General features: G+C 35.9%; 1 protein-coding gene across 3 annotated transcripts in view; it reads right to left on the minus strand.

Annotated features, from left to right (window-relative positions):
* The window catches only part of PDE7A (phosphodiesterase 7A), a 124,554-nt gene that overhangs the window by 61,048 nt on the left and 48,940 nt on the right, over window positions 1-14,566 (minus strand). For 2 of the 3 annotated variants that reach the window (XM_063606794.1, XM_055116601.2), the window contains exons 2-3: window positions 4,165-4,225; window positions 1,103-1,186 (exon numbers count right to left, since the gene is read on the minus strand). In XM_063606794.1, the coding sequence (XP_063462864.1) occupies window positions 1,103-1,186; window positions 4,165-4,225 (145 nt within the window). The remainder of the gene's footprint in view (window positions 1-1,102; window positions 1,187-4,164; window positions 4,226-14,566) is intronic. The other variant, XM_063606795.1, reaches the window with a different exon arrangement.

Below are 14,566 nucleotides of genomic sequence, written 5' to 3' on the forward strand. Positions count from 1 at the left end.
GGTAATCCTCCTCCGAGGCCCCGAGTGTCCCTACACATTCTTACTGATGTCTCAAGAATACAAAGCCCTGACTACTCTCTGCCTAGGACACGTCCCAGGGCTCTGTTTGCAGCTAGCAAACTTAAGGGATGAGTAACATCTCTGTCCTGCAGGTGGCAAGAAACATGAGTCACAGATCACATTAATGTATTCGGTGAGTGAGATATTTCAAAGTTGGGATTTATTGCTAAGACATAGCACTTTAGGATTCCAACCGAAGCCTGAATGGTTTACCAGCACCAACCTTCCAGCCTTGCTGGGTTCTAAACACCTGTTTTTGTTTCTCTATCCCTAAGTGTCCATAAAAAGCTCTGCCCATCTTCTAATCCACCTTTCCCAGAATCAGTACATGCTATTAAGAAGAAAAGTGGTCTGAAGTTCTGGATTTATCTCTCTGCCTCAATAGCATTCAGATACATTTGAATACATACATGTCTTTTACATTTTGAATAGTTTTTCTCATTTTTTAGAGCATCAATCCAAATTACTTTAGCCAACATTACTGAAAGTGGAACTCCTCCAGAAACAGATTTAATATGTTTAATATTTAAGGTGTTTAGAAGTTCTGTTTTTTCCCCTTTCCCTCCACTATAGGCCAAATCCACAAAGAATGCTTGTTTTTGAAATAGGCATTCTACCAAGCATCTTTAAAGGTGATATACATTTTCAAATAAACCTAAAAGATAACACTTTGTTAAACTACTGAAATACCTTTATAAAATATCATTTGCACAAAAACATTTCAGTTGAAGTAGTGAAGACTAACCATTTGGAATAAAACAACTTTAAAAAAAAATCTTTTTAAAGAAAAAAAGTAATAAATTAGAGGAGAAGAGAAAAGCTATATCAACTTTCATATTTTAGTATCTTCCTCTTCTAATTGTCTCTAAGTATTTACTAAGATTACCTAGAAATAGTGTCATTTACATGACCTAGGTTTTAAAAACATTCCAAACATAATAGAGTTTTTTTTCTGGTATTCTTTTTCCCTTGGAAAACTGTGTGATTTTATTAAAATTTGTAGTGAAAATCCGAGAGAAACATCATGTCTACCAACACTTACAGTGGAAAATACGAAAATCAATATATGGGTGAGAACCTCTTCTTTCTGATTCAAATCCTGCTCGGCTCCTTACACGTACATCTCCTGGACAGAATCAAGAATAAAACATAAGTTTAGAAGGTTGTCATTTGGGAAGAAGCTTCCATATGCAACAAAGGTCCATGTGGTATCATATTCATAAGTAACAGCCCACTGATCATATATGTGGAACAGGTAGTTAAGAGCTGATTTATTCAAAAGGGTTCACAAAATCTCAGTAATGAATTGTAAGGCTGAATGAGGAGGATTTTTTTTAAATCTACCCCTATAATAATTATTATAATCTATATTTTAATAAGTTAGCCTTCTGAAAGAGGATTCAAGTGTATGATAAGATGACCTAATATATTATTCACATGGGCAACATTTTTTTTTTTTTAAAAAGGCCATTGGGAAGCAATATCTGTTTTACAGGAGGTTGAAAATCCTCAGCACAAAACTTTAGAAAGCTGCAGAAAGAAGCAACATATTTATTAAGAGCCGACTCTGTGCCTAGCACTATACTATGGGCTAAAAGGGATATGAAAAATGGAAAATACATTACTTATTTTTAAGCAGTTTACAATTTCATAGATGTGTAAAAACTTAAAATGTTAAAGACTTTGTTTTAAAGTCAATCTGATTAATCACTCTTTTCTCATTGACAATGGGTACATCCAAGGCCTTTAGCTGAGTCTTAAACTTTGGTCTTTGGAAGCTCAGTGTCGTTCCTACATGTGCCCACATTACTTCCAGATTTATTTTTCTATACAGCAACATAACCATAGCAACCATGTTCTAGACACTCTTTTTCGTGTTTTACAGGCATTATTTTATTTTCTTCTCTCATCGACCCTCAGAGATAGGAATCTTAATCCTCATTTTACAGATTCAAAAACTTGACTTTGAGAAGTTAAATAGCATGCTCCATGCCACAAAGCTAGTACAAAGGGTAAGTCAGGATTTAAACCCAGCTCCATGGGTTCCAAAGACAGTACTTTTCTCACTACACTTTTAAAGCCTCCAAGTTCATAACCTTTAAATCTTCAGCCTCTATCCCTTTGCTCTTGCAATTTGGCTTGCCTAGAGGGCACTCCTGCTTACTCTGTTTCTCTGAGTAGGACCATGACTTCCTCCAAGGCTCACTTCATTGACTATAATTCCATCCCACAATGACTAGTCACCTGTCCTGTGGCCATTCCTTCATGCTGCAACAAATGTTAACATGTCAAGCACTGGAAATACAGCAGTGAGCAAAATACATAAAGTCCCTGTCACTGTCCTCACGAAGCTTATCTTTTTGTGTGATGACACAAATAATAAATACCAAATTTCAGTCTATGGAAGATGATGAGTTACATGGAGAAAACTAAAGGTAAGAGGAATAGCGAGAGAGGAGCAGGGGAGGGTGACTCATTAGTGCAGTCAGAGAAGGCCTCACTGAAAAGGAGGTATCTGGGCAGGGACCTAAAGGAAGTGAGGCAGTAAGCCAGGGAGGAAGAGCCAGTGTAAAACTCCCCAAGACAGAAGCATGCTTGGCACAGTCAATGGCAAGGCAAGAGGCTGGCGTGGCAGGAGCAAGGTGAATGAGGGGAACTGGTGGGGGTGGGGTGGAGAGGCAGTGGAGTCAGATCATGCTGGACCTTTGCGGCCATCAGAGACTTCTGAATAGAGGAGTCAGATGATTATGTCTGAAAAGGTTCACTCTAGGTGTGATGAGAACAGAGTCAGGGAACACAGGTAGACACAGGGCCTCCAGTTAAGGAGTAAGTAATAAATGTGGTGGTAACAGCATGGGTGTGGTGAGATTTGGGTGTATTTAAAGGTATCAACCAGTAGGATCTGCTGATGAATTCAATATGGAGGGTGTAAGAAATAGGAAGTAAAAAAATGACTCTGAGGTTTCTGACCTGATGACAGGAAGAGTGGAGTTATATTTACTGAGATGGCAAAAGACTGCAGAACAGACAGACATGGGGAACACAAATGTTTTGCTTTAGACATGTTAAGTTTGAGGTATCCATAACATTTACATGGAGATGTTCTACAGAGTTAAAGAAAATATGAATCCAAAGCTCTGTCTTAAGGACAGCGGAATCCTGAACATGTTTGTTAGAGAAAGATGGAGACAGCAAGGAGAAAAAGGCTGCGCATTCGTGGGGGAAAAATATGTACTGGAGTAGAAAAGAACTGAGGCAGGTAAGATACACAAGATAAAATAAAGAGGACAAAAAGGAATAGGAGTTACAACAGAACTCTGGGGAACGCTTCAGCTTAAAAGTATGAAAAGGAATTAGTGAAGGTGGCAAAGAAGAAAACAAAAGTAGGTGAAGAATAAGGATGCATCAGTATCATAAAGTTGAGGGAGGAATTCTGAGCTGAGGAGGAGTCGTGGGAGAGACTTCTAACAAAAAATGAATAAATTTGCCTGTTGGAATCTTAATATGCATGTTTAATAATATGAGTTAAAGTGCAAGGATGAAGGAGACATGGATGAAGACAGAAATCTGGCACAGAGAAAAAGAGAAAAAGAAAATTAGACATATATACACACATATCTAAATTCATTTTACCTTGCGGAATTGACTAATATATAAAAAATTTAAGCACCAGAACTAGAAGAAGTCAAATGGTCTTCCTTACCAGCCAACGAGAACAAAATACATCTAGTGACAGGACTATCTGAGCAGGTGTTTCACGGCCTCACCTTTGTCCATGCTGGCATTCATCTATTTGGTATTTAGCCACTCTACAAATCTAAGACTATTTTCTATGAAGAATGTTCAAGATGCAATTCGAAACTGTGTACTAATGACAGTGTCCCAGTTATTAGGCCAAAGATTTCTCAATTACCTGTAACTCTAAAATGCCTCTCTTTATTCACATCACATTCAATATTGGTTTCCAGACTCTAAACTCCATGAATAGGTTATTTCTACTACAAACAGTGATGAAAAGCTATCTAATGAAAGATACCTCAAACTCAAATAACAACAGGTAATAACAAAATTAACTGATATTGGTATAAAATAAATAATGCTTACCTAGCATACGAATGTATAATGCAGTCTGATCAGAACTGTCATAGGAAATAGCTCCACGCCTCTAGAAAAAAAATACACATTATAATACATGACAATTAAATATGATACAAAATTCAACTCAACAAACATGTATTCATCATTTATTATTTGTGAAGCACTGTGCAAGAGAAGTTGGATACACAAAATGAAATTAGATATGGTACCTGTTCTTGAAATCTCTGGGGTACGGGGACGACAAATAATTGTAATACAGTATGGTTAAGAACTACCATAAAAATGGATACAAAGAGAGACACATGCAGCCTCTCTTTGGAAATTTAATCTGCTTGAGTAAGTCAGTAAAGGTTTTGGGGTGACATCTGTGTTGACTCAAAAGGGATCGATAGGAGTTGCCAAATATTAATAGAAAAGAAAGGAAAGGACAATCCACTGGCTTTCCTGCTGCATCTCTTTGGTCCCCATTCCATGCTTCACATAAAAGCAAAAGTAAGCACTTCAGCTCCTGCTCAAAATCCTCCAAAGGCTCTCCATCACACTTGGGGCTCCCCAAACGTTACTTTCAAGAGTCATCTGTGACCTGCCTGCCCTCTTGTACTGTGGCCTCCCCCACTGCTAGGAGACAGCCAAGCCGGTCTCCTGGCTTTTCCTCATCTACACCAAATATACAGCCTTTCCAAGTGCTGTTCCCTCATCCTGGATCACTGTTTCACTGTTCCCTTCTTACCATGCAGCTTCTAGACAAAGCATCATCTCTTCAGAAAGGGATTCCCTGACTACAAATCTACAGCCACCTAGAAGCCATCCCCTTCCACAGCTCCCTACCTCAGTCCTCTGTGTAGCTGCAGCTGAAGTTGTCTTGTCTGCGTGTTACTAAAAGCTCCACAAGAGCAGAAACTTTGTCTATCTTAGTCATCACTGCATCCCTGGTCTCTAAAACAGGACCTATTATTTAGTTAAGTTCTAAATAAAAATTTGGTAAATAAATGACTAAATGGACTTATTGCAAATTAATAATAACTGATAAATAAATTGATGAATAAATTAGTCACTAACAGAATGGATATAAATAAGGATAGATTTAAAAATGAGGAAGATAAAATTGATCAAACCAGAGCTTAGACATAAAATCTAAGCTCTGTGGAGGCAGGGTTTTCAGTCACTGCTATATTCCCAGATCTAGGATAGATCCCAACATTTAGAACAGTGCCTAGCATGTCAAAAGTGATCAGTAAAATCAGTTGAATTAACAAGCAAAAAAAAAAGTTTAAGTAGTAATAGGCCAGGCATGGTGGCACACACCTGTAATCCCAGATACTTGGGAGGCTGAGGCAGGAGGATCCCTTGAGCCTAGGAGTTGGAGGCTGCAGTGAGCTAGGATGGCACCACTGCACTTCAGCTTGAGAGACAAAGTGAGACTCTGTCTCAAAAAAAGGGGCGAGGGGAATGGACTAGCACCATGGGATATTAATAAAGTAGTGTGACATTGCAAAGAAATAGAGAAAATAATCAATAGAGACTCCAGAAGCAAATCCAAGAGTGATTCTGTATATGATAAATACAGGACTTAGAATCTGTGGAGGAAATACTGATTTTTAATAAATAATGTTAGATTAAGTGGTGCTATCTAGAAAAACATAAAGCTATATTATTACCTTCCTGCTCCAAAATATATTACACATGGAACAATGATTCAAATGTTAAAAATTAAAGCATGAAAATATTAAAAGAAAACAGGACTGTATTTTAAAAAGTCTTAGATAGGAAGGCCTTTCTAACTGTCCTATAAAAATCCCTAAGTCATGAAACACTGACAAATTTGGCCACTTAAAAGTTAAATTATGATGGTAAAAGTTATCACAAACAAAGTAAAGGACAAACTTCAAACCCAGAAAAGTGAGTTCAACTGATATGACAAAGGGCTAATTTTCCTCTACTATCCCCCCACCAAAAAAAAAAATTTTAAGTGTCTTACAAATCAATTAGAAAAAGACTAAAAAGCTGTAGAAAAACAGGTAGGACATAAATATACTATTCACAAGGTTAAAAAAAAATACAAAAAAATGCTTGACTTCATTAACTAAAGAAATACATATTAAAGCAATGAGATTGTATTTTTACATATCAGATTAATGATCATCTTCCCTCACAAAACTCTGGCATGGGATTTACAACTCCTCAACATATACCTACAAATCTCCAAAAAAAAAAATCACATTTTTTACAATTATCATATTGAAAATTTACTGAAAGCCCTCACTTGGATTTAGTGTGCAAAAGAACTACCCAAAACATTAAGTTATTATATCCTTAATGCTTATCTTTTAAGAGAAAAATATCAACTAAAATCTTACATGATTTCACAAGTTCTTAAAAAAACACAGTTCATGAAATATAAGAGGAACAAAAATTTCAAACAAAGATAAAATTCTAACTATCACCACTGGGTGTCTCCAAGGAGGCTGAGGGATACAGAGGTAGGAGAGGGGCTTTTCAATGTTTATCTTTGCACTTTTTGAGTCTTGCAGTGTGTGTAATTATCATATATTCACAAAATAAATAAAATTAAAATTGAAAAGTAAAATAAAAGTCTACTACAAAGAAAAGCATGATCTTAAATCCCAAGGGACCAAATCATATAGACTACACTTCTGGCATCATGCTTAAAGTGTCTTCCACTAATAGAATATCCTAAGGAAGCCTCCTGCAGTGTTTCATGGTATTTACTCTGGAGCAAACAGCCACTGTTAAAAGGCACCACTCACAGCTACTGTGCAAATCCCCTCCCCAACATATTTAGCTTACTAGATTACAGGTCTCTCCTCAATACCACCAATCTAGGGGTAAACCTAGTAGCCTAGGAAGGGCATATGTGGCAATAAATATTCCTATCAGCTAAAGCAAATTAATGAAACTGCAGATACTATGTAATAACTTGTCATGACCTATCAATTTGATAGTGTCCAGTAACAACTCAGATAAATAACTTGTTAAAATAAATTTTAAGGTGTTATCTCTAACAATTCTCTTTAGGAGGGGAGTTGACATTATTGTTATGATTTTTTTTAATGTAGGAAGGGCATTTACTATAACAGTTGCTATTTAGAAAGGTAAAATATTTATCACTTCACACATTAAGGATTGTGAAAGACTGACCAATATTAGCTCTCTGTTAAATATCACAAAATAATATTAAGTCAAAAACTGGGTAATGCGCATAGTCTAGATAACACCATGGCATACTAAACTTAACTAAGGTAATCATTTTAGCCTCATTTATAGAAGCACTAATTTAGATATTAAAATGGTAGGGTCTGTATTAATCTTAATTTCTTAAGCAAAAAAGGCAGAGTTTAATTTTAAAATAGATACAAATTACATAGGTCTGTGCAAAATATCCAAGTTATTCTATTCATTATAAGGTACTAATTTAAGTAAGGCTAGTCTACAAATACTTAGCTTAAATGCTATACTGAACCACAAGACATAGCTTTTATGAAATAAATCCAAATGAGACCAAAACTGTTTTTAAAGAATGGACTTTAAAATAAATATCTGAACCCATCAACAAATACATCCTGAGTGATAATTCATTCACCTACCCACTTAAGAATTAAAATTAAAATGAATATTAAGTTCTCTCACTAGGTAGAATAATCTAAAGTAGGTAGGTAGAATAATCTACAGTAACTCATTTTGGAAAAAACACTATAAATTATGAGTTCTAACAATAAAAATTTGACCTCCGTGTTAGAATCATGTTGTTTTAAAAATAATTATATCTACTTTAATATAAGACTGCTGCAAATGTAAAAAAGATTTCTTTAAAGATTATCATTTTAAAAACCATATACTACTAGAATTTTCTTTTTAATAACAGTAAAACAAATTGCATCAAAATCCTGTGTCACACTGTCAGTCATAAAACTATCAGAGCTATCACCCACATTCCCACCTCACTTCACCAGTGAATGGAAATAACTGAGAGGCTTCTACTCGTGACTTTTCTAATTTAGCCATCCTGGGAACAGCTTGTAAAGCAAACTAGTATAGGTCAAAACATGGGCGAGGCTGAGCTAATCAGAAACTGACAGCAGTAGCACAAACAAGTTAAACTGTAAAGCACCAAAGGACCCACTGCCTCACTAACAGGAGTTCTGAGTGCCCTGGTAAGACTCACCTTGAATTAGGGTGAATCATTCTTCCACAAAAGATTTGACTTGAAGGTAAATGATAAAAGGTATAAAAGTTGTTCCCAATATTAGTTAATACATAACTTTTAAAGACAGACATGTTTTAAAACCCAGCAAAGATATTTTAAGTGTCATTGTTTTTATTTTGTTCCAAGTTTTCCACTAAATGATTTATTAGCAAAAGCAAGTGCCATTTCCATTACACGGTAAGAGTAATAATATATTAACTAACACTTGCTGTGCTCCTTGTGCCAAAAAAATGTTCCAAGTGTTTTCGCACAAAATCTCAACTCAACCCACACAAGATCTCTATAAGGTAGGCTTTATTAGTTCCATTTTGCAGATTCATAAACTGATGGTTAAAGGGCTTAAACACGGGAGCACTGAACAAAATTTTTGGCAACATTACCGAAAAAATAATAATATAGCAAAAGATGAAGCCCAGCCAAAGTTGTGAAGTCAATTTCCTCTGACATAGCAAAATGAGCTTTTTCAGAGTAGTCATCTTACATATGCTAGAAAAACATGCTTGTACTTGAGTGGCTAAAGTATTCAAATACTGCACTGATCTACCAAACAGTATCCTTCCCATTCTTCTTCCTTTTTTCAACAGTTTTTTAAAAAATAAAATATTAGCATTGTTTTTGTTTAAAAACAATTTAATTTTTTGGTGGCAATTAAAAGAGTAAAGTATAGAGGCCAGGTGCATTGTCTCACATCTCAGTTCTTTGGAAAGTTGAGGTAGGAGGATTGCTTGAGCCCAGGAGTTTGAGACCAGGCTGGGCAACATAGTAAGACCTCATCTCTACAGGGGGAAAAAAAAAAAAAGTAAAGTCTCTGAAAACACCCACAAGACAACTAATGCATTATTAACATTAACTTGACCTTCATTCAATAACTTGGCAAGCCAATCCTTTAAAAACAAGAAAACAGCTGTCACTGCAACAAAATTAATTCTTAACTTTTAAAACACAAAGATTTTAAAATTTAAATACATTATTTTTCTTTAAGAGATTTCTTCAATCATATTCACTAAGAAAAGAAGACCAAGAGATAATTATGCTTAAAACATTATGTTTAAACATGGAAAATTACATAGCAGGTATTAAAATCTTGCTTGAGAAAGAAAATTAACTTTATAGAAGCTTTGTTTCTAAGTGTTAGCCTTAAAAATTCAGTTTCTCAATCTAGAAAGAAAAAAAGCTGTGTGGTGGATGAAAGATATAATCATTTTTATAGAAGAATAGAAAAAAATAATTTCAAAGAGTATAATTTTAAATATGTTTTACTTTAGTTTTAGACCCTTCTCCAGATGGCAAATGGCTAGCTAGCATTCTATCAAGAATTTCTCAAGCCTGACATTTAGAATTCAACTTCAAAAACAACATATATGTAATCCTACATTTATGTCATTATATTACAGCTAAGGCACGTATTTTAGCAGTAGCAAGACCTTAGGAGAAAACACGATAGACGGTGGTTTTTCGTTTTTAAAAAGTTTATAATTGTTTAGAAATCCTCAACATTATACTTTAAATACACAAGTGTTATTACATTTTCTCCGAGAGAATGTTTAAAATATATACACCAAAAGTATAACTTAATTTTATAATCTTAAAAGTTAAACTTCTTTAGTCATAAAAACTTCTTTAAGGCAGTGATACTGAGGAATGCTGCTTTGATACTGAGGAAAGATGCTATAAAAAGCCCTTAAGAAGAAATAATGTGGGATAAGAACAAAAACTACAAATAGTAAATTTAAGCCCTTTGGTCGACAGATGAAACTCACAGCTCTTTTAATCAGAGAATAAAAACTGAGGCAAAAGGAGGAGAAAATCGAGCTATTTAATTCCTATCAAATATGTAAACTAATGATGAATGTCACCATCCTAAAAATAAAGATGGCCTACCTTAGAGGTGATCCACTTGATAAGAACTAAGGCCAGACACCAGATCAATGTAATTCCCATTGGATCAATCAAAAGCCCGCTGCATAATCTCTCTCTTCTACTAGGGAGCAAGGAAAACTTCTTAGGAGTCTGATAAATAACCAGCTGTCCCGAGGCAAAAGAGAGGGGACACTGACTGCCTTGGACCTCAAGCAGCTGCCTTCCAACAGTGATCACCTGACTCCTCTGGGAATGCACTACCCAGCCAGCCTTCTTACCCAGCGCATGCTTCATGCCACAACCGCAGGGTTGGGGTAGAACTGCCTAAGTAATGTTGGAAGAGGGGAGGGAAAAGACTTTAGTGAGCGCTGACCTAACAGTCTAACAAAATGTAGGCAAAGGAGGCCTCAGGCCAGCCCCAAACACTTCTACAATCTTAGTACTAACAGAGTGCCTTAAAACAACTTTCAAAAAATGTGTAGCAGTACTAAAAATTTCTTCATTCTTTTCACATAGAACTGTTTCACAAGCACAGTGTCCTGTGACATTTTAAAATATTAATGCATTTTATTCCATCTTTTCAATTTTTAATTGAAATTTGTTCAACTTTTTATTTCTTTTAGGGATAGAATTACTTTATGAATATTAGAGGCTGTCATATTATCTATGCTTCTTAACATTATAATTCACTAATTTTGGACTTACTGAAAAAAAGCCAGTCTAATAGTGCATTTTCAAATAATTAAGGACATATTATTTTCAAGCACTAACTGCAATCTAACTTATATTTTTGGTACAGATCTTGTTCTCGCGGCTGTAAGTGAGCTTTCTAATAACAAAGTATGCTTCTATTCATCCATCTTCATAACCGAGAGGCTGCAGATAATACTGCTGAGAAAATGCCTTTTGTGAAACTTTCATTCAAGTATTCAGCAAATATTTATTAAGCTGCTAATATGTACCAGGCTCTGCACCAGATGGCAGGGATATAAGCATCAAGTAAAAGCAGACAAGGTTCCTGCCCTTGTGGTGCTTGCAATTTAGTTGGAGTGTACATTAATCAAATTATGTAAATAAACACAAAATTGCAACTGTAACAAATGCGATGAAGCAGACATAGGAAACGCCAACAAACCTGAATCTGACCTAGTTAAGAGGTGAAGGACTTCTTCCAGAATCTCTGAAATGACCCTGAGATAAAGTGTGATGGTGCAAGAATTGTGAAGACAGAAGACAGATCGTGCAGACGAAGAACAGGCGTGAGGGCCAAAGGGTGAGACAAAACCAAGCCAACCAAGTCTGAGAGACAGAAAGACCAGGGCGGCTCAAGGGCAGGGAGGAGGAGCCAGATGACGCTGCAGCCCTGGGGAGCAGAGGCCAGGCCCTACGAGGGCCACCTGGGGGTGTCTTGTCTGAATTTCAATCTACTGAAGTACTGTAGTAGATTCTGCTTTTTAAAAAGACCACTTTGGTCAAGTATAGGGAGGTGGAGTAGGGGCTGGATGGGCAGTCAGGCCACCACTGCAGAGGTCCCAGAGAGAGGTGAAGATAGCTTGGGCTGACTGAAGAACACTCAGGAGGTGACTGCAGTCCATGACAAGACAACGTCATCTGATTATCAATGTACACAAATGATGATCCTAAAATATTTGAAAATAACCAAAATAGTTCAAATAATAATATTATTTTCATTATCTAATCCTCAGTACAAAGAGCTTATTTAAAAGAGAAGTCAGTTCTAGGCTTGTCAAAATGAAGTGCAAATTAAATTTATAGGTGTAAATCCAAATTTTCCTAACCTGAAACCATTCTTAACACATGGCCATAAAATTTTCACTTCTTGCTACAGAACTAACAAGTTATAATACTCATCTTTGCATAAATCCAGATAACATTTTAATTTTTGCCATGAGACTAGCTTTAATATGAGACCGTCGAGGTCTCTGATTACTCTGTCTTCCAGTAAGGTTCTAGCAACTAAACTTGAAGGATGCCTAGGCATGAGACAGAGCAGCAGAGTGTATCTTAGGCCAATGCTCCAGGGAAACACTGGCGGTCATCTGTAAGAGGCTGTGCAGCCTGAGCCCCCGGCTTCGAGGTCATTCTCTGCCACTCTGGCCTGGGCTATACACTCCAAACCAGCCTACGACCTCGATGCTTGGCCCAGGGATGCTACCCTTCCCACCTTCACATTTCTCTTCCAATCAACTGCTCAAAAAGAGTCAAGTTTTGGAAAGCGAATACAAGATGGCTATTTTTGGTACAATACTTGAAAAATCATAATTGAGATGAAGATTTAAAAAGAGGCAGTAAGAAAGGCAGTTCTAAAAGTTGTCTCACTGAAATGAATTTCTATCTAGATTATTTCTACCATCTCAAAACTCTACTGTGCTTGAAGTTGAGAGCCTAGATTTATTTCCCAGCTTTACTGCCATGGGCAAATCACCACTTCTCTGTGCCTTAATTTTTCTCCCCTTCATGGGAGGTAAGTGGTATCTATAAACGAACAGCTAGCTCGTAGTGGACTCTCAACAAATTTTTGCTAAATCAGAATTAAATTCTACTGTATTTAAAACCTAGAAATGAGAATGCCCTAAACACTCTAGCTTCACCTTAACTCTAGACCTAACTGCAATCACAATGGTCCATGAAGGGAACTTGCACTGTGTTTCCAAGTGCCCTGAGAAACTTCCGATTCTCAGCAGGATTAGGCTCTTGGCTTTCATTTCTCACGCTAGTTAATAGGTTGGCTCCCTAAAATGCTTCCCCCAGCATCCACTTCCTAATTTCCACTAATGTCTGACACGGTAATACAGAGATAATCAAGACACAATACTCCCCCAGATCAGAAAATTTCCTATTAGAACAGAAACAGCTACTGAGTTTATGCCTGAAGTCGTAAAGCTTTCATTGCTAATGACACATTTACATCACTCAAATCTTACAAAAATCTCAGGCAACACAGTTTTTCTTAAAGTAGTAATCTCAACTTTCTCAATGTCATAAACCTAATGGCTGTAAGACTTTTTCTTATTTTGAGATACACTTAGTACTACTTATCTTGGTGATTTATAATTAAATTTTAATAATAATAAAATTTCAATAAGATGAAATAAAAACAAATGCTGTTTCAAATTACTATAAAATCTCTTTTACAATAAATATTATGCTTATAACTTAGATAATTCTCCTAAAAGTTTATTTTTCCAGAGTTGGATCATGTAGTTTATTATTCTATAAAGTTACCTCTTTTACACTAACAACAAATGTATTCTTTTACATTAACTGTTTTCGTAGTTGTCTCATATCCTTAGTGAAACATGGCAAAGTAATAAATCAGGTGACTATTCTAGAAAAATTAATGCATAGGATACACTTAAAATTTTCAAAAACAGAATTTGATACTATAAGAAGAAAGTATAAAACTTTTTACCTTTCTGGGGTTTATAAGGCTAATATCAGAAAAGCTGAGTTAAAAGCAGACCTCACTATTTTATGAGTGTGATCAATAGGAAAAAAATATGACTTTGTTCATTGTTTCTTAGAGAAGTAATCCAAGAGAAAATTTTATCCCTGGGGCTCTCTGCCACTCACAGGACACCTGTCAATCTTGGCAATAGCCTTTAGCTATCCATACAGAGACTCGGCATGTCCCTCTCTTGCCCAAATTAGGCTAACCTCATCTGCATTGACATCAGTGTCTATAATTTTGGAATCCCATGGACAGAAATAGTCTATCACAGAGTTCTTTATACAAATGTAGTGTCTGTAGAAAACTATAACCAAATTTGCGACAGAAAAAATGTGAACACTATAGTAAAAACCCTCCAACTGCGCTCTCATTGTTTTGAATTCCAGCCCACTTTAATAACAAGTAATAAATCAGAGTAAGGTTTTGGTTTATTTCTTTTACTAAAAACCAAGGCTTATTATTCTTCAAATGGTATGAATTTTAAGTGACATGAAACTAAGAAAAAAGCTTCCATAACTAACAAAAAATTATTTAAAAGCTATGGTACTATGAGAGTTTTGCCATTCAATTAAGACCTTTCTGTAATACTGACTTAGAGCTCTGAATTTTTTGTCATGTAGTATCCGAATATTTGATGAAAATGTCATGTGATTCCTCCTAGTATAAAGAAGTAAAAAAAAAATGTTGACACTTTACCAACAATTCAAGTCTTCAGGTCCAGAAAACATCACCTTATGATACTAAAAGCACTTAGAAAGTCTCTGGTGACATTCTTAAGAGCCAAACAGAGCCCCATGCTACAATTAGGCACACTCCTAGTTGAACAAACACACCCAGAGATAAAGTATTTG

This window comes from Pan paniscus, chromosome 7 (genome assembly GCF_029289425.2).
Source record: "Pan paniscus chromosome 7, NHGRI_mPanPan1-v2.0_pri, whole genome shotgun sequence".
Taxonomy (NCBI): domain Eukaryota; kingdom Metazoa; phylum Chordata; class Mammalia; order Primates; family Hominidae; genus Pan; species Pan paniscus.